This window comes from Ahaetulla prasina, chromosome 15 (genome assembly GCF_028640845.1).
Source record: "Ahaetulla prasina isolate Xishuangbanna chromosome 15, ASM2864084v1, whole genome shotgun sequence".
NCBI lineage: Eukaryota > Metazoa > Chordata > Lepidosauria > Squamata > Colubridae > Ahaetulla > Ahaetulla prasina.
Genome location: NC_080553.1, coordinates 7,529,746 through 7,550,996, shown reverse-complemented (window position 1 = coordinate 7,550,996; position 21,251 = coordinate 7,529,746). Strand labels below are relative to the sequence as shown.

The 21,251-nt window shown below is 44.3% G+C and overlaps 1 protein-coding gene across 1 annotated transcript in view; it reads left to right on the top strand.

Annotated features, from left to right (window-relative positions):
* GALNT9 (polypeptide N-acetylgalactosaminyltransferase 9) overlaps positions 1-21,251 on the top strand; it is a 144,844-nt gene that overhangs the window by 46,440 nt on the left and 77,153 nt on the right. Inside the window, exons 3-4 of the mRNA XM_058158912.1 lie at positions 17,899-18,065; positions 18,839-19,013. Of these exons, the coding sequence (XP_058014895.1) occupies positions 17,899-18,065; positions 18,839-19,013 (342 nt within the window). The remainder of the gene's footprint in view (positions 1-17,898; positions 18,066-18,838; positions 19,014-21,251) is intronic.

Here is a 21,251-nt window from a genome sequence, read left to right as displayed (position 1 = left end):
TGACACCTATCCTGCGCAGACTGCACTGGCTGCCTGTGGCCTTCCGGTGCGCTTCAAGGTTTTGGTGAACATCTTCAAAGCGCCCATGGCATAGGGCCGGGTTACTTACGGGACCGCCTACTGCTACCGGATACCTCTCACCGACCCGTGCGCTCTCACAGAGAGGGACTCCTCAGGGTGCCGCCAGCGAGACAGTGTCGCCTGGCGACACCCAGGGAAGGGCCTTCTGTGGGGCTCCCACCCTCTGGAACGAACTCCCCAGGACTTCCAACTTCCGGACCTCCGAACCTTCCGTCATGAGCTTAAAACACATTTATTCATCTGCGAGGACTGGATTAGTTTTAAATTGTGGGTTTTAAGGGTTTTAAATGGGTTTTAATGGGTTTTAATGGGTTTTATTATTTGCTAAATTTTAATTATGCCAAATTGAATAAGTTTTTTAGTGGTATTTTAATAGTATTTATTTTGTAATAGTACTGTTTATTTTATCTGCCTGTAAACCGCCCTGAGTCCTTCGGGAGAAGGGCGGTATAAAAATTTAAATAATAAATAAATAAATAAATAAATAAATAAACTCAGTTCCTTTAAAACATTTTCCCGCCTTCTCAAGACTAAGGTAAAGGTAAAGGTTCCCCTCGCACATATGTGCTAGTCGTTCCCGACTCTAGGGGGCGGTGCTCATCTCCGTTTCAAAGCCGAAGAGCCAGCCCTGTCCGAAGACGTCTCCGTGGTCATGTGGCCGGCATGACTAAATGCCAAACGCTGCCACCTTCCCACCAAAGGTGGTTCCTATTTTTCTACTTGCATTTTTTACGTGCTTTTGAACTGCTAGGTTGGCAGAAGCTGGGACAAGTAATGGGAGCTCACCCCGTTACGCAGCACTACAGATTCAAACCACAGAACTGCCAACCTTTCTGATCTACAAGCTCAGCATCTTAGCCACTGAGCCACCATGGCCAAAGAGTATCATGACTAAAAGTGAAGGTTCAACTGACTTCACAAATTCTGTATTGATAAGGGGCTTGGCATTCATGCCATACCCCCTTCCTCTAATAATCCTTTTTGAAGGTGGGAGGAGCAGGAGGAGGAGGAGGAGGAGGAGGAGGAGGAGAAGGAGAAGAAGAAGAAGAAGAAGAAGAAGAAGAAGAAGAAGAAGAAGAAGAAGAAGAAGAAGAAGAAGAAGAAGAAGAAGAAGAAGAAGAAGAAGAAGAAGAAATAATCGTATCTCAAACACAATGAAACATCAACATCTGCTTATCCAAGGTCCTTGGAAAGGACTCAATAGGTGGACAAAATTGTCAAATCCAGTCGGAACATCTGGCTGATTGTGCATCAAACCAATAAGAATAATTTTCCCTTTTTCTTTAGCATTTGAGAAATTTGGAAGAGAGAGCAATCTCAACCAGCAACGTGCCTACCGTTCCTGTCCTATTGTTTTTCTTTTTTTCTTCATATATATATATATATATATATATATATATATATATATATATATATATTTATATATATATATATATATATATATATATACTTATACCTCCTAATATTTACTCATATATATGTTTATATACTATATAATCTTTTTATATGATGTTGTGACAAAATAAATAAATAAAATAAATAAATAACGCAGCCAAATTGCAAAGCTGCCGGTTTGCCATTTAGGGGGGTTCATATTTTAGTGACACCAAATTGACCATCTAAGTTCCTTGTTTACAACTAGCGGTCTCAAATCCAGCTGGGAAAATTGGTCCCAAAATGAGGTGGGGGGGGAAGCCACCATTGTGTTCTTCATACCAACAAATGTTTAATTACCCTGAGCCATCTTGGTTTCTAATTATAAATAGTGACAGTTTATTTGAGAGTTTTGCAGGACTTTCTCATGAACATCTCAAAAACATCAGACACGAATTCTAAGACATGCGTAGGATTTTGCTGTGAGTTATTTTAAGATCTATCTGTCTCTTAATGGAACAGAATCGCCGAAGCAACGAAACGATTTTTAAAGAGAATGCATATTTGTTTTGATGTTAACAGTTGACCTGGGAAATTCACACTATTTCAAAGCTTCTTTTTTTTTAACATCCTAATCTGCATATTTTTAAGGAGCTACAGTTCCATCGGCATTGAGTTTGTTATTTTAATTGGGCCTGAAAGTATCATTATAAAAGCACACGCACACACGCACAATCTGAAAATAAACAATCATGAAGGCAGAAACCTACTGTGTATAAAATGTTTCCAAGAGCAGGCTATGAACACTTGATAAACAGGGACTGGATTTCTTCTAGAATGGACTTGTCTCCCAAATAGTTTTGTTTTTTTGTGCTTTGCTAAAGGCGGAGGTACAATTTTGCAAGTCGAATCCATCAGTTGGAGTGGAAAATAAGAAGAAACTAGGAAGAACATTGAGACAAGTCAGATACAGTTAGTCCTCAACTTATGACCACAACTGAACCCAAAATTTATGTTGCCAAGGGAGATGTTGGTTAAGTGAGTCACGCCCCTTTATACAATCTTTCTTGCCACACTTGTTAAGTGAATTGTCAGGTTTCCGAGCGATGAAACCCATTCAAAAAGGAAATATGCAAAGTCCATCTTCCAAAACAAATTTCTTTTATTTAGGGTAGACATCAAATTGGCAAAATATGTTGTAATTCCGGATCTAAGACAAACTGGACTATGTAATATTGTAAATTAGAAACATCCCACAAAGTGTCCCAAACTACACCATGTAATATTGTAAATTAGAAACATCCCACAAAGGTCACATTCCCCAATGAAAGCAAAATCAACATTGCCCGGTGTCTTCAAACTCTACCTCCAGCTCTCAGCAAAGACAACCTCTCTTCCCACAGGAAAGAAAGTCACCTAGCCAAAACAATCCTCACTATCTATTCCCTCCTCCAGAGGTGGGTTTCAGCAGGTTCTGACCAGTTGTGGAGAACTGCTAGTGGAAATTTTGAGTAGTTCGGAGAACCGGTAGTAAAAATTCTGACTGGCCCCACCCCCATCTATTGTCTGCCTCCTGAGTCCCAGCTGATCGGGAGGAAATGGGGATTTTGCAGTAACCTTCCCCTGGAGTGGGGAGGGAATGGAGATTTCACAGTATCCTTCCCTTGGAGTGGGGTGGGAATGGAGATTTTACTGTATCCTTCCCTTGGAGTGGGGAGGGAATAGTGATTTTACAGTATCCTTCCCCTGCCACACCCACCAAGCCACACCCACCAAGCATGCCATGCCCACAGAACCGGTAGTAAAAAATTTTGAAAACCACCACTGCCTTCCTCCCAACCTTAAGAATGTGGCGAGCCCGAATAAAACCCCTTATGTAAGTAAAGAGAAAGTGAAGGAGAAGGAATAAATGAGTATAATATAGATAAAGGTAAAGGTTCCCCTCGCACATACGTGCTAGTCGTTGCCGACTCTAGGGAGCGGTGCTCATCTCCGTTTCAAAGCCGAAGAGCCAGCGCTGTCCGAAGACATCTCCGTGGTCATGTGGCCGGCATGACTAAATGCCAAAGGCACACGGAACACTGTTACCTTCCCACCAAAGGTGGTCCCTATTTTTTCTACTTGCATTTTTACGTGCTTTCGAAACTGCTAGAGTATAATATAGTTTAATATAATATATATATATATATATATATATATATATATATATATATATATATATATATATATATATATATATATATATATATATATATATATATAATATAGTATAATATAGGGCTAACTAAAATGGCTACACACATGTCAACTTTCGGGTTCGACATGAATCACTGCAATTGTTAAGTAATAGGGTTGTTAAGGGAATCGGGCTTTTCAGCAAAAGGGGAATCACGACCTTTGGGCCCTGCAACCGTCGTAACTATGAATCAATTGCCAAGCATCTGAATTTTGATCAAGTGACTATGGAGAGGTTGCAACCGTCGTAACTATGAATCAATTGCCAAGCATCTGAATTTTGATCAAGTGACTATGGAGAGGTTGCAACCGTCGTGTGAAGAATTGTCACTTTTTTCAGTGCCTTTGAATGGTCACTAAATGAACTGCAGTATAGCAAAAACTACTTGTACTATAGAAGTCACACACACAAAAAATACCCTCCAGATTGCAAATTGGGGGCACTTTATTTCAGAATGTTCCCTTTAAAAGGAAAAAAGAAAGAAAGAATTATCTCTTAATGTTGTTGTTAGTTGCAAAGTCGTGTCTGACCCATCGCGACCCCATGGACAACGTTCCTCCAGGCCTTCCTGTCCTCTACCATCCTCTGGAGTCCATTTAAACTCATGCCTACTGCTTCAGTGACTCCATCCAGCCACCTCCTTCTCTGTCGTCCCCTTCTTCTTTTGCCCTCAATCTTTCCCAGCATTAGGCTCTTCTCCAGGGAGTCCTTCTTTCTCATTAGGTGGCCAAAATATTTCAGTTTCATCTTCAGGGTTATCTCTTAATAGTTATAGCAATATCTCAGCCCTGGAGAAGGAGCAAAACATAAGAAAGAGATCGAAAATAGCTTCTCTTTCATTCTGTTTGATATAAGAGGGGTTGGAAGGCAGATTTGGTAAGCTGTCAAAATTCTGTTTTTATACCCTACAACAACAGCAAAAGTATTCCTGTTATCCTTGCAATATTTGTTTCCTAACCTGGCCTACTTCAAAAAGCTGACATGCATTCTTGCAACCAGAAAAGTGGTGCTTTCCAGCCGGTTCGGACCGGTTTGGGAGAACCGCGAGTGGCGACCTGCAGGTGGGCCTGCCTGCCCACTCGCCCTGGCGCTATGCCATCCTATTTAGCCACGTTTTCTAAACCACTTGCAAGCATGCAAGCCACGCAGGAAAGCAAAGCACATGTGTGCGCTCACATTTTTGAACCGGTGGTAAAATTATGTGAACCAGAACATAGAATAACAGAGTTGGAAAGGACATCTAGTAAACCCCTGCTCAAACAAGAGACCTTATAGCATTCCGGACAAATGATTGTCCAGTCTCTTTTGAAAGCCTCCAGTGATGGAGTACCCACAACTTCTGGAGGCAAGCAAGCCGTCCCACTGATTGATTGTTCTCACTGTTAGAAAATTTTTCCTAGGTTGGGTCTCTCTTGAATGACCTTCCCCCCATTACTTCTTGTCCTGCCTTCAGGTACCTTTTGTAGAGTGGCTGCCCCCATCCGAGACCCATTTCTCCCCCGAGCTAAGGCCAATTGGTGGTGGGGGCGGGTGGGAGAAGCTTGTTGTGACCCAGGCCCAAGTAGGTAGTAATAAACTCAGTCCGTGGAAAGACAAACTTTATTCGAACAGCTGGGAATTACTTCATTCCCAGCGTCGTTCAACTCAAAGTAAAACAAATGCCTCCCAACACAAATTCCTCAGTTATCTCACAAACCTTAGTCCAATTAGGCAAACTGCCAAAGGCCCTTCCTGGCAAACATCCAGAAACCACAAAAACAAAGATGTATACGAAGCAGAAGACAGAGCAGAAGATGTAGCTACAACGTTGTTTTCCAGCAAAGCTGAAACACCAGTGCTGGTTTGTTTTAAGCTTTATGGGAGGAGCCAATCATCTCTTGGCCCTACTCCCAAGTTGTCCTCTGCTTGAGCTGCTCTTGCCTTCTGGCCACTCTTTTCATGTGTGCATTAGGAACAGGCTCCTCCTGTTCCTCTGCCTCACTACTATCAGTCTCTGGAGGCTCTGGAGTCTGCACCTCACTTCCTGATGGCCCTGGTCTCACCTCAGCCTCATCGCTGTCCGACTCCGTTGCCAGCTCCGTAGGCTGCTGACGGACCACAACAAAGCTGCAGCGAAGCGGTCAGAGCAGCTTGAGCCATTTTTCACACGGGGCCGGAGGGTGAAGGCATGAGAGGGGGCTCGCTGGGCCGGAGCTCCAGCACCAGTCCTCCTCCCCCCCAGTCCCAGGTCGACAGGGCTAGAGCTGGCAAGTTTTTTGCGGCCGCTCTTTGCGGCTGCCACTAAGAGAAGGGGCACGTGAGCTAGGGTTTGCGGGAGCAGCCTCCGTGAGGCCATTCTTCTGGATGGCAGCAGTACATGGGGCATATTCCCCCTCCCTTTCCTCCCTCTCCAGCCTCGCCTCCTCACATTGTGTTGTTTGCACAGCAGCTGAGCATGTGTCTAAGTATTGGGGAGGGGCTTATTTTTTGGGGGAGGGCTTATTTTAGCACATGCGCTCAAAAGCCCAATTGGCCTTATTATCGGGACATGTCTTAGTTTCAGGAAAACATGGTATTAAGCCTGGTTTCACCTGAGTTTTGGATGTCTTCATGGAGACATCCGAGTGGGGTTTTTTTACCAGTCATGATGGATGTGGTTTATCACTGTCTCCATCACAGGAGATTCTGTTTATTTTACAATCAGTTCTACTCTCCTGGTAATCTCCATCCAAGAAGATCTCCATCCAAGCTGTTGTGTCTGAGCCCCCCCGAGCCGGCCCTCCTGCCAGAAAGTGACTTGGAAAGTGAGAGGGAAGGGCCGTCAGGACTTACCTCGGGAGCACCCGTTTCCCTGGCTCAGCTCCAGGAGCCAGAGGTAGGCCAGATGGAAGAGATAGCAAGGCCTCCATCCCCTGATTCTTCCTGCCCCCCCCAGACCACACCTCCAGACCCAGCTGATGGCAATCAGGCGTGGCTGGACCCTAGATTTCGTAGGCAGGAGAGAGGCGGGAAAACAGAAGCAGGGGTGGGGCAGGCCAAGGAAGTGCTGAGTCATGGAGCCATACCCCACAGGATATAAAGGCAGCGAGAGCTGCTGTGTCTCTTCGTAGCAGGCAAATTAACTGCTGAACTAAGAGCTAAAGTACTTTTTGACTTATTGGTGTCAAGGGAGATAACGGAGCCACTTGGCAGACGCTCGCTCTTTTGCTGCCAGGGCTGATAGTGCCGGCTAATTAAGCCATCACTCGGACGGAGGCGAGGGAGGACAGAACACAAGCACTAACCAGGACTGATCCTTCTTACAGTGGCTTCTGACTCTGGAAAATGGGACTAGAGGTTGCTTCTTCCAGAGACTTAGGCAGGGATGGTCTGCTGGGGGTTCACAAGGGTTCAGGAGAACCTCTAACTAAGATTCTATGCAGTTCGGAGAACCCCCAAATCCCACTCCTGGCTGGCCCTGCCCCACCCACCCCTCCCTTCCCAGCAGTCCCCATGCGGCCTGTTTTGGATGCAGGTAAGTGCAGGGCATGTGCGGAAGCTCAGGGAAGGCAAAAAACGGACCTACCTGAAGTTCAGGAAGGCCGGAAATGGGCCTCCAGAGCCTGGGGAGGCTGTTTTCACCCTCCCGGAGGCTCGAGTAAAGCCTCCGGAGCCCGGGGAGGGCAAAAATGCCCCCCCACCATGGTGCAGGAGGCCGATTAGGCCACACCCACCATGGCCACGCCCACCCAGCAACCAAGCAGAGAACCCCTTGCTAAAATTTTTGAAGCCCACCTCTAGATTTAGAAACCATTCTTATTGAATTCAATGGGCCTTTTCTGCTGAAAGCATGTGTGGTTTTGTAGAGCTTCGCTGGCCATCATCATTTGGGAAGGAAGATGAAACACTGATGAGAAATTGTGCCGTTTATTGTTTCAGAGATAATTGGTTGCATTTCCTGGTGCCTGAAGTATTTGGCTTTTTTGTGAAGAAATATTTGTTTGACTGAATAATAGTTTTATATTTCCGTGTTTCTTATTATGCTCTGTGACCTACGGCGGAGACAGTAAACAGATGCAAATTTGTGTCAAAGAGGCTTAAATTGGTCTCAGCTATAATTCCTTTTTCCACAAGGAGCCCAGGGAAATGTAGTTCAGTCAGGAGCTGAGGGAAAAAAGAGGACTTTTCATTAACTTCATGGTGTGGTAGCTCCTGAGACTAGAGCAGGGGTCTGCAAACTTGGCTCTTTTAAGACTGAGAGTTGAAGTCCACAAGTCTTAAAAGAGCCAAGTTTGCAGACCCCTGGACTAAAGAAAAGGGATTGGCAGGCTTTGGGGGGGGATGTTGTTAATTAGCACATCTGGAACTGGAGAAGTAAGATGGGATGGACATCTGCGCAAAATGGCCGTTCTTTGCCAGAAGGAAGATGTACGTCAACTTCTATGGACCTCAGATAGGTACTTGATCAACACAGCTGAACCATCTTCCCTCTTTCTGTGGGCAAGTCCTGTTTTCAAGAAAGCATAGGAGAAGAACCTTCTGCCATTTTGTTTTCTAAGATAGTGGCATTGAACCACTACCTCCTATTCTTCTCCTCCTTCTCCTCCTCCTCCTCCCTGCACACCCTACTCCCTGATGATGTTACCTATTTGGGTAATGAAACATCTGCAAGAAAATAACCAAGCTCAGAGATCACCAAGGATCCCACAGTCCATCTCCTCCTCTCCTTCCCCTTCCCCTCCTCCTCCTCCTCCTCCTCCTCCTCCTCCTCCCCATTTACCCCACTCCCTTCTAACTGATGATGTTACCAGTGGTGGGATTCAAATAATTTAACAACCGGTTCTCTTCCCAATGATTTCTTCCAACAACCAGTTCACCAAACTGCTCAGAAAGTTAACAACCGGTTCTCCCGAAGTGGTGCGAACTGGCTGAATCCCACCACTGGATGTTACGTAGTTTGAGTAATGAAACATCTGCAAAAAAAACAGCAAGCACCAAGGACCGCAGAGTTCTCCTCCTCCTGCTGCTCCTGCTCCTGTTCCATCTCTACTATTATGAAAAAATATCCTTCTTCTCCTTTTCCTTTCCCCCCTTCTCTTCCTTTTCCTCCTTCTCCTCCCCCTTCTTCTCCTCCTTCTCCTTCTCTTCTTTCTCTTTCCTCCTCCCCTCCCTCTCCTCCTTCTCCTTCTCTTTCTCCCACTCTCTCCTCCTCCTCCTCACCTTTCTCCTTCTCTTTCTTCCCGAACCATTTCTGCAATTAAAGAAACACTAGAGATGACATTTTACTTTGAACTAATTTTATTCCAGCTAGTTAAAAGAATGTATTTTCAACCGTCAGTTATGATTAGAGCTTGGGGACTTCTCCAGTTCTTGGGGAAGCATGAAAGCATTAACCAAATCAAGGCTGGTACAATCCAGGGCTAAGATAGACATTACTGCATGTGTAGGGAGGGAGGGAGCTTTTGAAGAGATGCTCTCACTTACACACAATGGTACAGTTCTACGTTTTGGGGGTAAATCCAGCATCCCTGAGAAGGGGAGGTTTAAGTGACTGCCCATCAGGGGTGAAATCTAAAAATTTTCCCTACCAGTTCTGTGGGCATGGCTTAATTGGTGGGTGTTGCTTGGTAGTCAGGTGACTGAATGGGTATGGTCAATAATAATAAATAATAAAAATAAAGTATACAAAACTTGGGAGGCACCGGTCTACCTTCCTTAAAAATAGAGGCCCCGGTCTACCAATTGCCTTTTAGTGAGTGGCCCCGGTCTACCAAGTGCCTTTTTTTGGCAGGCCCCGGTCTACCTTCTTTAAAAATAGAGGCCCCGGTCCACTAGCTGCCTACAGCGCTGATCAGCTTTGAAGTGCCACGGCAGTCATTTAAGGCCGTTTGCAGCTATATCACCACCGAGAGCTTCAGAGACAGAGAAGAGGAACAACGAGGCATGGGCAGTGGCGGGGGGGGGGGAGGGATTTTTGCTACCGGTTCTCCAAATTACCTGCTCCCATCTCTACCGGATCGAGTGATCTGGTCCGAACCGGGAGCATTTCACCCCTGCTGCCCATCCCAGAAACCATGAGAAAATTACACCCTTCACTATATTCTAGGGACAAGCAGTTCTAGCAATTTTCCTTTCAACAACATTTCTTAGGAAATTGCAAGGCAGTAGTTCTTTTCTTCCCCCCCCCCCCCCCCCCCGCCTGTAAGTTTGGGTTTTGACTTTTTTCTGCACAATTCAGCTTACCGAGCAGGAGTGACCTGCTGAGTAAATTATATATAAGACCTGAAAATTGAGGTGCCTAAAATATTAATTTCTTTGCACGGTAGCCATATCTTCTGAACCAACCCCCTCTCTGCCCTCCCCAACCCCCACCCTCCAATCTCCAGCTGAAAAAAGAGGGTGTTTTTTCAATCTTTGCTTAGTCCACAATTCATGTCCTACTTTGTACTTGGTACAGATCAGCCATGGGCAGCTAAGGTCTTCTGCTCTGTCAGATTCAACATTAAGGAAAGCCATAGACTAAGCTGTGGTAATCAACCTGGTCCCTACCGCTCATTAGTGGGCATTCCAGCTTTCATGGTGGGCGGTAGGGGTTTTGTCCGATACTGAAGCACTTTCCTTTGTTTTAATTTAATTTTTTTTTTATTTATTTACATTTATATCCCGCCCTTCTCCGAAGACTCAGGGCAGCTTACAGTGTGTAAGGCAATAGTCTCATTCTATTTGTATATTTACAAAGTCAACTTATTGCCCCCCCAACAATCTGGGTCCTCATTTTACCTACCTTGACTCTACATGACTCTGTTTTCCCCCTCCCCCCAGGGTGTGTCATCAATCACATTTGCCACCAGAGCAATTTCGCGGGTTGTAGAGATCACTCCCCTCTGGCCACTGTGGGTAACCCTTGAGAGAGATCAGTCTGGAATGTACATCTCTTTGATGGAAGGCTGAGTCAACCTCGGGCCAGGCTTGAACCTGCAGTAATTGCAGGCTGCTGTGTTCTAATAACAGGCTTCTTACAGCCTGAGCTATCACGGCCCATTGACTTTTTAAAAAAAATTTCATAGCATTATTTAAAAACATTTTCATTAGGTTTTCATAAAATTCCCCGTGACAATTTAAATTTCTGAAAATATACTATTTGCATCGCCCGCGCATAAGTTTAGTTTGCGTTACGTAAGTGAAACTAAATGGCGCTATAGTGCGACCGCAAACAAAAGAGCCTCGTCCCAGAATAGCTCGCGCATCTCCCCCCCACACCACCCAGCTGTAACAGACAAGCAGAGCTGGTAGCCAGTGCCCCCCCCAAACCCAATCCACGATGCGCGAGAGGCATGCGCAGATGACGATACATAGCGCATTACTGTGGAACCAGTGGGCGGTTAGAAAATTTTACTACTAACAGAGATACAAAAGTGGGCTAAGGATGGAACCAAACTTTTGAGGCAAATGAAAAATCAAACAACTCATGTAACTAAAACTCCCTTTCGATGACTCTGTGATGGCTCTTTGATGACATGGTGTAGAGTTTGGACACCCGGATGGAACTGAGCGTTTGCCACCGGATGCCCTTCCTGATGCCTATGTGGAGTTCACAGCAGATATTTTCTCTTTGCACCCCGAAACATCTGTCACTGCCTAGGATTGAACTCTCAACCTCCCAAGTGGGAGTGAGCATCTGCACCATTACGCTACCGCACCACTCACAACCCATCTAACTAAGGTGGGTTGCTAAGAAAACCTGAGACCCTAACAGGCAGGCCTGTGTCCAGGCCTGTGTCTGTAGGCCCTAGAGACATCTTTGTCTTGTCATTTCTACAACATAACTAGAGTAGATAAAAATCCTGCGATTCACACATACTGATCTTGGTTTGTGTGAAAGTTAGTTAGGATTGCGATGTTGTGTTTGTTTCTTTCCCCTGTTTGCAAGATTTTTGCGCTGAGGACATTGAGTGAACTCAGTCTGTTTGCTCATGGCTCAAGATATTGTATGAACTCATAAAACAGGTTAATTCAGTTTAAGCCTATAATAGGACAGAACCCAATTCTGGTGTCTATGCACTTATATGGCCAAGTCTGGTTTTCATAGTATATAAATCCAAATCAAGGAGAAAAAAAACACAGGTGTTTTTTTTTAGTAGTAACACACCTTCATTTGAAACTATGGTTTGTTTTTGGTTTAAACAACTCCTGGCTGATTTTAAATATGATTGGTTATCGTAACTGAATCCTGAGCCTGGTCTTTGTGTTTCTACTCCATTTGTATCTGCTACACAAAAGAAATGGAGAACCGAGCCAAAAATTGTCTGAACAAGCTGCCATTGATTCGATCAACTGCAAGGATAGTTCAATAAACCATGTGTCAACTCGCAAAGCATCCCTGGCCTGCTCTCAAGTTGCCATAAGCAAGGGGGGGATGGGGAACCGATGAAATGGCATAGCAGTCAAAGAGATGTACATTCCAGACTGATCTCTCTCAAGGCTGTATCCTAGGGTTACCCACAGTGGCCAGAGGGGAGTGATCTCTACAACCCGTGAAATTGCTCCGGTGGCAAATGTGATTGATGGCACACCCTGGGGGGAGGGGGAAAACAGGGTCATGATTGGGGCGTAAATTACATAGGGTCAGAGCTGGCTTTACCTGGGAATGTGCCGACATTGAAGCTCCTAATAAATAACTGGATTTCTTTTGAAGCTTGGCTTGAGGTTCATGATTTAATTAGGGCATCCGTGGGAAGCCTGACACCATGGTTAAAAAAATTCTTAACTTAGTGCTGGCCGCAAACATATTTACCTTGATTTTTTTTTCCAGGTTTCCCATCAGAGAGCAGAATTTATAAGACATTTCTCACCTGCTTTCATACATTTCCTTTCCTTTCCAAAATGCGACTTTCGACTTTTTCAAAGCAAGGTCCAAGAAATCAAACTGGTGGATTATGCTTTGAGAGAGAGAGAAAGAAAAAAATAAAACATCTTGAGCACAATTGCTTGAGAAAACTGCTGAGGTCGCACATCCAGATTAGGGATGAATTTTAGTGCGGTCTTCAGTTTTACGAAGCTTATTATAGATGGCGATGAAAGAAGGGTGCGTTACAATCGGAGAATTTGAAGACGGATCTAAAGCAACAGCTAATTCAATCAAGGGCTCTTCAGGTGAACTTTAATTGCCATTAGACCCAGTCTGCATAGCTAATTTGGCAAGCATTAGGTTCCTGCTGCTGGTTTCATGTCTAATGTGCCCAACTACTACGTTTCTAATATAAACCCTTTATGCTTGGGTAATTGGCAATGCATGAACTTCTCTGGGTGGAGGAGATTTCAGAGTTAAACCATTCTCCAATGGCTAGGTTTATTTTGGTTTTTTTAAATCAATGGTTGAAGAAAAGACTCTCTGTGAAATATGCATGATGTCCTTCAAGAGAGACCTGGCTCTCAAACGTTTTTATACGACTTTAATGACATTAGTTTAGTTTAGTTTACTTTATTATCATTGCACCTCATGCAAAATTAAATGCCATCTTCAGCGCACATTATAACTATAAAAATTATAAATCATGAATTAATTAGGGCATCCGTCGGAACCCCCACACACAAACGCACATCCTTCACATTCTATACAATTGAATTGAAAACCCCTGATATTGCATTAATATTGCACTACACAATAGAATTCAATATAGTTACTGCCCTGGGATAGAAGCTGTTTTTCAGCCTATTTTGTCCTTGTCTGTATTGTCCTGTACCGTCTGCCAGATGGTAATAGTTCAAAAAAAAAAAAAAGGTGGGTACCCAGGATGAGATGGATCTTTAAGAATATTTTGAACTTTCTTAAGGCAGCGGGAAGAAAGGACGCAGTGGCTTAGTGGCTAAGATGCTGAGCTTGTTGATCGAAAGGTCAGCAATTCAGTGGTTTGAATCCCTAGTGCCGCATAATGGGGTGAGCTCCCGTTACTTGTCCCAGCTTCTGCCAACCTAGCAGTTTGAAAGCACGTAAAAAATGCAAGTTGAAAAATAGGGACCACCTTTGGTGGGAAGGGAAGAGCGTTCCATGTGCCTTTGGTGTTGAGTCATGCCGGCCACATGACCACGGAGATGTCTTCGGACAGCGCTGGCTCTTGGGCTTTGAAACGGAGATGAGCACCGCCCCCTAGAGTCGGGAACGACTAGCACATATGTGCAAGGGGAACCTTTACCTTTACCTTTAAGGCAGCGGGAGCTATAAAGCTCTTCCAAGGAGGAGAGAGGGCAATCAATTATCCTCTGGGTAATGACTGGAACGAGCTACCCCCAGGGATACGCCAACTCCCTGACCTCCTGCCCTTCCGGCGTGAGTTGAAGACTCTTTTATTTCATCATGCAAGACTGGCCTAATATTTTTTAATAGGGGTTTTTAATAGTTTTTAGAATTTTCAGCCTATTTAAATTGATCTTTTAAATTTGTTTTTTAATTTTTTACTTGTCGTTCTTAGTTAGCTGTAAACCGCCCTGAGTCCTTCGGGAGAAGGGCGGTACAGAAATTGAAATAATAAAATAAAATAAATGAATAAAATAAATAAATGACATTGACCCTCTGGAGTGTTGTCCTATCTGCCACTGTGCAATTGGCAAACCAGACACAGGTGCAGTAAGTTAAAATACTCTCTATGATGCAGCAGTAGAAGGTCCCCAGCAGTTTTCCATTCAGTTGTTGTCTCCTGAGAAGTCTCAGGTAGTATAATCTCTGCTGGGCCCTTTTGACCAGGGCTGCAATATGAGCGCCCCAGGTCAGGTCCTCTTTTATGATAACATCCAGAAACTTAAAACTGGTCACTTGCTCCACTCGGTCACCATTGATAAGCCAGGGCTGGATGTCTGATCTATTCCTTCTATATAGTCCACTATAAACTCCTTGATCTTATTGGTGATAAGGACCAAGTTATTGTCTCCACACCACAATGAAATGAACCCAGGCTAGCAAATAATTGAATTCTTTTCTTTCTTAGGTTCCCATTCTAACCCACTGCTTTACAGACAATGCATCTGTCCTAAATGGGATAGGGTCTCCTGCTTGAGAAGGGGGTTGGATTAGGACACTTCCAAGGTCCCTTCCAACTCTGTCATTCTGTGATCTGTCTGTCACTTCAAACTCTTTTAGAGAGTGGGAAACAGCCTATGTCCTCTGCTTCCCATGAACTAGAGTCGTGGTGGCGCAGTGGTTAGCCTATTGCAGGCTAATTCTGCTGAATGCTGGCTGCCTGCAGTCTGCTGGCTCAAGGTTGACTCAGCCTTCCATCCTTCTGAAGTCAGTAAAATGAGGACCCAGATTGTTGGCGGTAACAGGCTGACTCTATAAACCACTTACAGTGGGCTTTAAAGCACTGTGAAGCTGCATATAAGGCTATGTGCTAATGGTATTTTTCTTCCTTCCTTCCTTCCTTCCTTCCTTCCTTCCTTCCTTCCTTCCTTCCTTCCTTCCTTCCTTCCATCCATCTATCCATCCATCCACAGTGGTTAGAATGTAGTATTGCAGGCTAATTCTGCCATAGCCAGGAGTTCGATTTTCACTGGCTTAAGGTTGACTCAGCCTTCCATTCTTCTGAGGTTGGTAAAATGAGGGTCCAGATTGTTGGGGGCAAGAGGCTGACTCTATAAATCACTTAGAGAGGGCTGGAAAGCACTGTGAAGCTGCATATACTGTAAGGCTAAGTGCTAATGGTATTTTTCTTCCTTTTTTTCCTTTTCTTTTTCCTTCCTTCCTTCCTTCCTTCCTTCCTTCCTTCCTTCCATCCATCCATCCATCCATCCATCGTACACAGTGGATAGAATGCAGTATTGCAGGCTATGCCCACATCAGAGAGTTCAATCTTGACCGGCTCAAGGTTGACTCAACCTTCTATCCTTCCGAGGTCAGTAAAAGGAGAACCCAGGTTGTTGGGGGCAATAGGATGACTCTGTAAACCTCTTAGAGAGGGCTGTAGAGCACTGTGAAGTGGTATATAAGTGCTATTGCTATTGTCCTTCCTTCCCTCCTTCCTTCCTTCCTTCCTTCCTTCTTTCCAGTTGACTCAGCCTTCCATCCTTCCGAGGGCAGTAAAATGAGGACCCAGATTGTTGGGGGAAATACACTGACTTTATAAACCGCTTAGAGTGGGTTGTAAAGCACTGTGAAGCGGTATATAAGTCTAAGTGCTGTTGCTATTGCTATCTCCGGATGTCCACAAGCTTTTTCCATTCGCTCATTTGCTCGGCCCTGCAATGGTTGATGGTTCTCCTCCTTTGTTTTTCTCCTGAAAGATTCTATGGGAGGGGGTGGCAGTGATGGAAAATGATTGGAAAAGGAATAAATTCTTGGATCCTGCCCTCAACACCTTTGCAGGGTACCTTGTAGTCTTCCATACCCTCCTGTCTTTCAATCCCCAGAGAGAGAGAAGTACCTAATGGTTAAAAAAAACAAAGGGAAAAAAAATGATCATTATGTTGAAGTGTTGAGCGAGGAGGTCAGTGAATTTGACAAGAGGAAAGGAAGTCATTTCCCTTGGGATCATTAGCTGTATTTTAGAGAACAGGCTCTGTAATTGCTATGGTAATTGGGCTCTGGAATTGCCTGTGAGAGCATGTCGGTTATTTTTAATGTTAATTTCTGTGCAAGGGCAAGCGCCGGAGTGTTACTTTCATGAGGTGTGCGTTGCAGGAAATGTCAAAAAAGGCCTTGATGAATCCGATCAAAAGCTTACCTGGTCTATTAAATTGTCACAATCCCAGCCAGGGGTTGCACTTTCCCGTTTTACCCCGAGGGCTATTTCTCACGAATGGATTGATCCTTTGACTTCTTCCTTGCAATAGCAATAGCACTTAGATTTATATACCACTTTACAGTGCTTTTCAGCCTTCTCTAAGTGGTTTCCAGAACCAGCAAATTGCCCCCAGCAATCTGGGTCCTCATTTTACCAACTTCAGAAAAATGGAAGGCTAAGTCAACCTTAGTTGGTCAGGATCAAATTGTTGGCAGTGGGCAGAGGAATGAAGGAAGGAAGGAAGGAAGGAAGGAAGGAAGGAAGGAAGGAAGGAAGAAAAAAAGAACAATAGCAATAGCACTTAGACTTATATAGAGCTTCACCCTGGTTTACAGATAGATAGATAGATAGATAGATAGATAGATAGATAGATAGATAGATAGATAGATAGATAGATAGATAGATAGATAGATAGATAATAGACAGACAGACAGAGTAATAACAATAGGATTTATATATCACTTCACAGTGCTTTACCGCCCACTCCAAGCAGTTTATAGAGTCAACCTCTTGCCCCCAACAATCTGAGTCCTCATTTTACCCACCTCAGAAGGACAGAAGGCTGAGTCAACTTTGAGCCTGGTGAGATTCGAACTGCCAAACTGCAGGCAGCCGGCAGGCAGCAGAAGTAGCCTGCAGTACTGCACTCTAACCACTGCGCCACTGAGGCTCATCTTGGATTGAAAGGATTATCAGACAATATCTGGAGGGAGAGTGACCTCTTTGGGAAGAGGTCGTATCTGAGATGGCCAGGATGGGGAGGAATGGCCATGCGTGGTTGAGATGGCTGTGGAAGTAAAGCTCATGGACAGACAGAAGGAGGAAGCTAAGATGTTCCTCATCAAGAGACATTCAGAGTCAGAATAGAGCTGGAAGGGACCTTGGAGTTCTTCTAGTCCAGCCCTCTGCTCAAGCAGGAGAACCTATACCATTTAAGACTAGTCACTGTCCAGTCTCTTCTTTAAAAACTCCAGTAATAAAGCACCCACAACTTCTCAAGTTAAGCTGTTCCATTGGTTAAATTGTTCTAACTGTCATGAAGTTTCTCCTTAATTCCAAGTTGCTTCTCTCTTTGATTAATTTTCATCCATTGCTTGTTCTCCCATGTTCTGGGGCTTTGGAAAACAGGTCGATCCCCCTTCTCTTTGTGGTAGCCCCTCACATACTAGAAGACTTCTTTCATGTCCCCCTAGACCTTCTTTTCACTAGACTGACCATACCCAAATCCTGCAACCGTTCTCCATATGTTTTAGTCCCCAGTCCCTTAATCATCTTCTTTGCAAAGTCTCACCATCTTTTTGTAATGGGAGGTGATCAAAACTGGATGCAGTATTCCAGGTCTGGCCTTACCGAGGCTTTATAAAGCGGCACGAATTCTTCACGTGGTTCTGATTCCGTGCCTCAGTTTATATTTATTTCGTTATTGATATTTTTTATGCCCGTTACATTCCTAGACTTCTTTTTTCTTCTCCGCAGGTGCAAACAGATGTCCTATCCCGAGGACCTCCCCCAAATTTCGGTGGTCTTTATTTTTGTCAACGAAGCCTTGTCGGTCATCCTACGCTCAGTTCACAGCGTGGTGAATCACACGCCGTCCCATTTACTCAAGGAGGTCATTCTGGTGGACGACAACAGCGACAACGGTAACTGTTCACAAGTGCTCAGAACGCCGGCTCGCTGGTTTGTGTCCCTGACTCTGTTATGCTTGCCTTGTCCGTCATGAGAGCAAGCAATTTGGGGTGGGATGCAGTAGTGGGTTCCACTTATCTATGCTTCCAGCTTGGAACTGTCAGCGTGCGTGTGCGCAGAACGTCTGTGATTACGTCCAGATGGGTGGGCGGAGCCTCCCGCTGCTGCTACTACCGGTTCTCCCGAACCGGAGTGAACCAGTAGAAACCCACCACTGGTGAGATGGGGAAAGAGAACTGGGCATTCTTGCTGATTTCTTTACCCGGATAGTCCTCGACTTACAGCTGCAACTGAGCCCAAAATCTCTGTTGCTAAGTGAAACATTTGCTAAGTGAGCTTTGTACCATTTGAAACCCTTTCTCGCCACAGTTATAAAGCGATTCACTGCAGTTGTTAAGTTCGCAACACGACTGTTAAGTGAATCTGGTTTCCCCCCTTGACTTTGCTTGTCAGAAGGTCTCAAAAGGGGAATCACATGATCTCCTGGGTGATGCTGCAACCGTCATGAGTACATGCCAGTTGCCAAGCATTTGAATTCGGATCACGTGACTATGGGGATGCTGCAAAATGAACAACGGTTCTAACGGTTCACTTTTTTCAGTGCCGTTGTATCTTCGAGTGGTCAGTAAACGGACTGTTGTAAGTCCAGGACGCCCTGTAAATCAAGATTATGTAGAAATGCCACTGATTGCCAGATAAATAACGTTGCCTCTTTTCCTATCTGCAGTTGAGCTGAAGTTTAATTTGGACCAATATGTCCACAAAAGATACCCGGGTTTGGTGAAAATAGTTCGCAATAATAAACGAGAAGGGTTGATCCGAGCAAGAATCCAAGGGTGGAAAGCTTCGACGTCTCCAATTGTTGGTTTTTTCGACGCTCACGTTGAATTCAACACTGGCTGGTAAGATGTTGTGCTAGTTGGCGAGCTTTCTGAAATTTCCAGCTGATGTAAGCTGACGAACTGCAAAAAAAATATATGAGAAAAAGCAATGAACCGTACCTTACAGGTCCTTGAAACCCATCTCTTGCCACACATATGTCTGTCTTTCACGAAAGAATATATTCTTGAGTTGCTCATTTTACCTAGCTTTGTTATCTAACTTATAGCGTTTAAGCTACGCATTGCAATTTTATAAGGTTATTCCCTGCTTACCGCTTTTTATATTTTGCAATTTTACGCTAGTCCTTCTATTCTGTTTTATCGTATAAATATATTTTATTCCTCCTACTTCTCTGGTTGCAAAAAAAAAAAAAAAAAAAAGGACACCCCAAAAGCTTCTTTAAGAGTTGTTAGGAAAAAGAATAAAAGACCATTCATGTAGTTCAGAAGTAGGTTTTGAGACTGAGCTTGAAGGACCAAAAATATTTTTCAATAAGAAGTTCATTAGACTCTTTGATAAACAAACCAAACCAAGAGAGATTTTTCTCTAATAGGCAATCCATAAAGGACCTTGAGATGACAATTTTAGAACAGCCTTGTTTGAAAGGATCTCTTCAAACTAAGCTAATGTGTTCTGTCATGATAATTTCATGCCAATTAAAGAAAATCTTGTTCAAACTTCCCATCCCATCAGATGGTTTGCCTGCTAGGAAAGCTTGCTTGCAACTGGCCACATCCATCATATGGACACTTGGTGAATACCCAAACTTCTTTCAAGTTAGCTGTGTTATGAGAGCATCTATTGAGTCCCCTTGATATAGGGGTTATGGCCCACTAGCGGCCAGCAGAGCTGGCAGCAGATTTGGACAGTAATGAGGTTGGGGAGGAACATGGGCCAATCCTGGAGTCTGGGGAACGCTCGGACAATGGCTCTGAGTCAGAGGCAGAGAGAAGTCCAAGGCCATCCGGTAGTTCTTTGCTGCCTCTGGAGTCTCTGGAATCTGACATCAGCGAGGCAGAAGAACAGTGTGAGCCTGTCCCCAATGTGCGCATGCGCAGAACTGCTGGAAGACAGGAATAATTAAGGAAACAGGGTCGACTTGGGAGTAAGGCTTGGAGATGATTGGCCCCTCCCATAAGACATAAAAGAGAAGCAAACGGGAGGTGAGCTTTTGCAGGAAGCAATTAGTTCATCTGGTCAGTAAAAGCTTTGGGAAAGTTCTGTTTGACTCTGTGCTAAGTTTGGCCTTGCCCTGCATTTGGCAATTAGTTCTCTGGCAGCATTCCAAGGGAGATAAGGTGGGTTTTTAGAAAATAAGTGATAAGTGATAAGCCTTTCAGACTAGGAATGACAATAATTCACAACTGTATGAATTAAAGAGGTTTCCTGGGACAAAGTTTGTGCTGTATACTTTCTCAGTAGGCCAGAACAATAGGTAGTCCTCAATCTATGGCCACAATTGAGCCCAAAATGTATGTTGTTCAGTGAGAAATTTGTTAAGTGAGTTTTACAGGTTTTACAGCTTTTCTTGCCCCATTGGTTAAGCAAATGACCGCAATTGTTCAATTAGTCACATGGTCATTAAATGAGCCTGGCTTCTTCATTGTCAGAAGGTCACAAAAGGGGATCAGGTGACCCCAGGACACTGCAAATGTCAAAAATATAACCAGTTGTCAAGCAGCTGAACTTTGATCATGTAACCTTGGTAAGGCTTGAAATACTGCATCCAGTTTTGGTCGCCACGATGTAAAAAAGATGTTGAGACTCTAGAAAGAATGCAGAGAAGAGCAACAAAGATGATTAGGGGACTGGAGGTTAAAACATACGAAGAATGGTTGCAGGAACTGGGTATCAGAGGTGGGTTTCAGCAGGTTCTGACCAGTTCTGGAGAACTGGTAGTGGAAATTTTCAGTACTTCGGAGAACTGATAGTAAAAATTTTGACTGGCCCTGCCCCCATCTATTCTCTGCCTCCCAATTCCTAGCTGATCGGGAAGGAATGGGGATTTTTGCAATATCCTTCCCTTGGAGTGGGGTGGGAATGGAGATTTTGCAGTATCCTTCCCCTGCCACACTCACCAAGCCACACCCACAGAACCGGTAGTAAAAAAAATTGAAACCCACCACTGCTGGGTATGTCTAGTCTGATAAAAAGAAGGACCAGGGGTGACATGATAGCAGACTTCCAATGTCTCAGGGGCTGCCGCAAAGAAGAGGGAGTCAAGCTATTCTCCAAAGCACCTGAGGGTAGGACAAGAA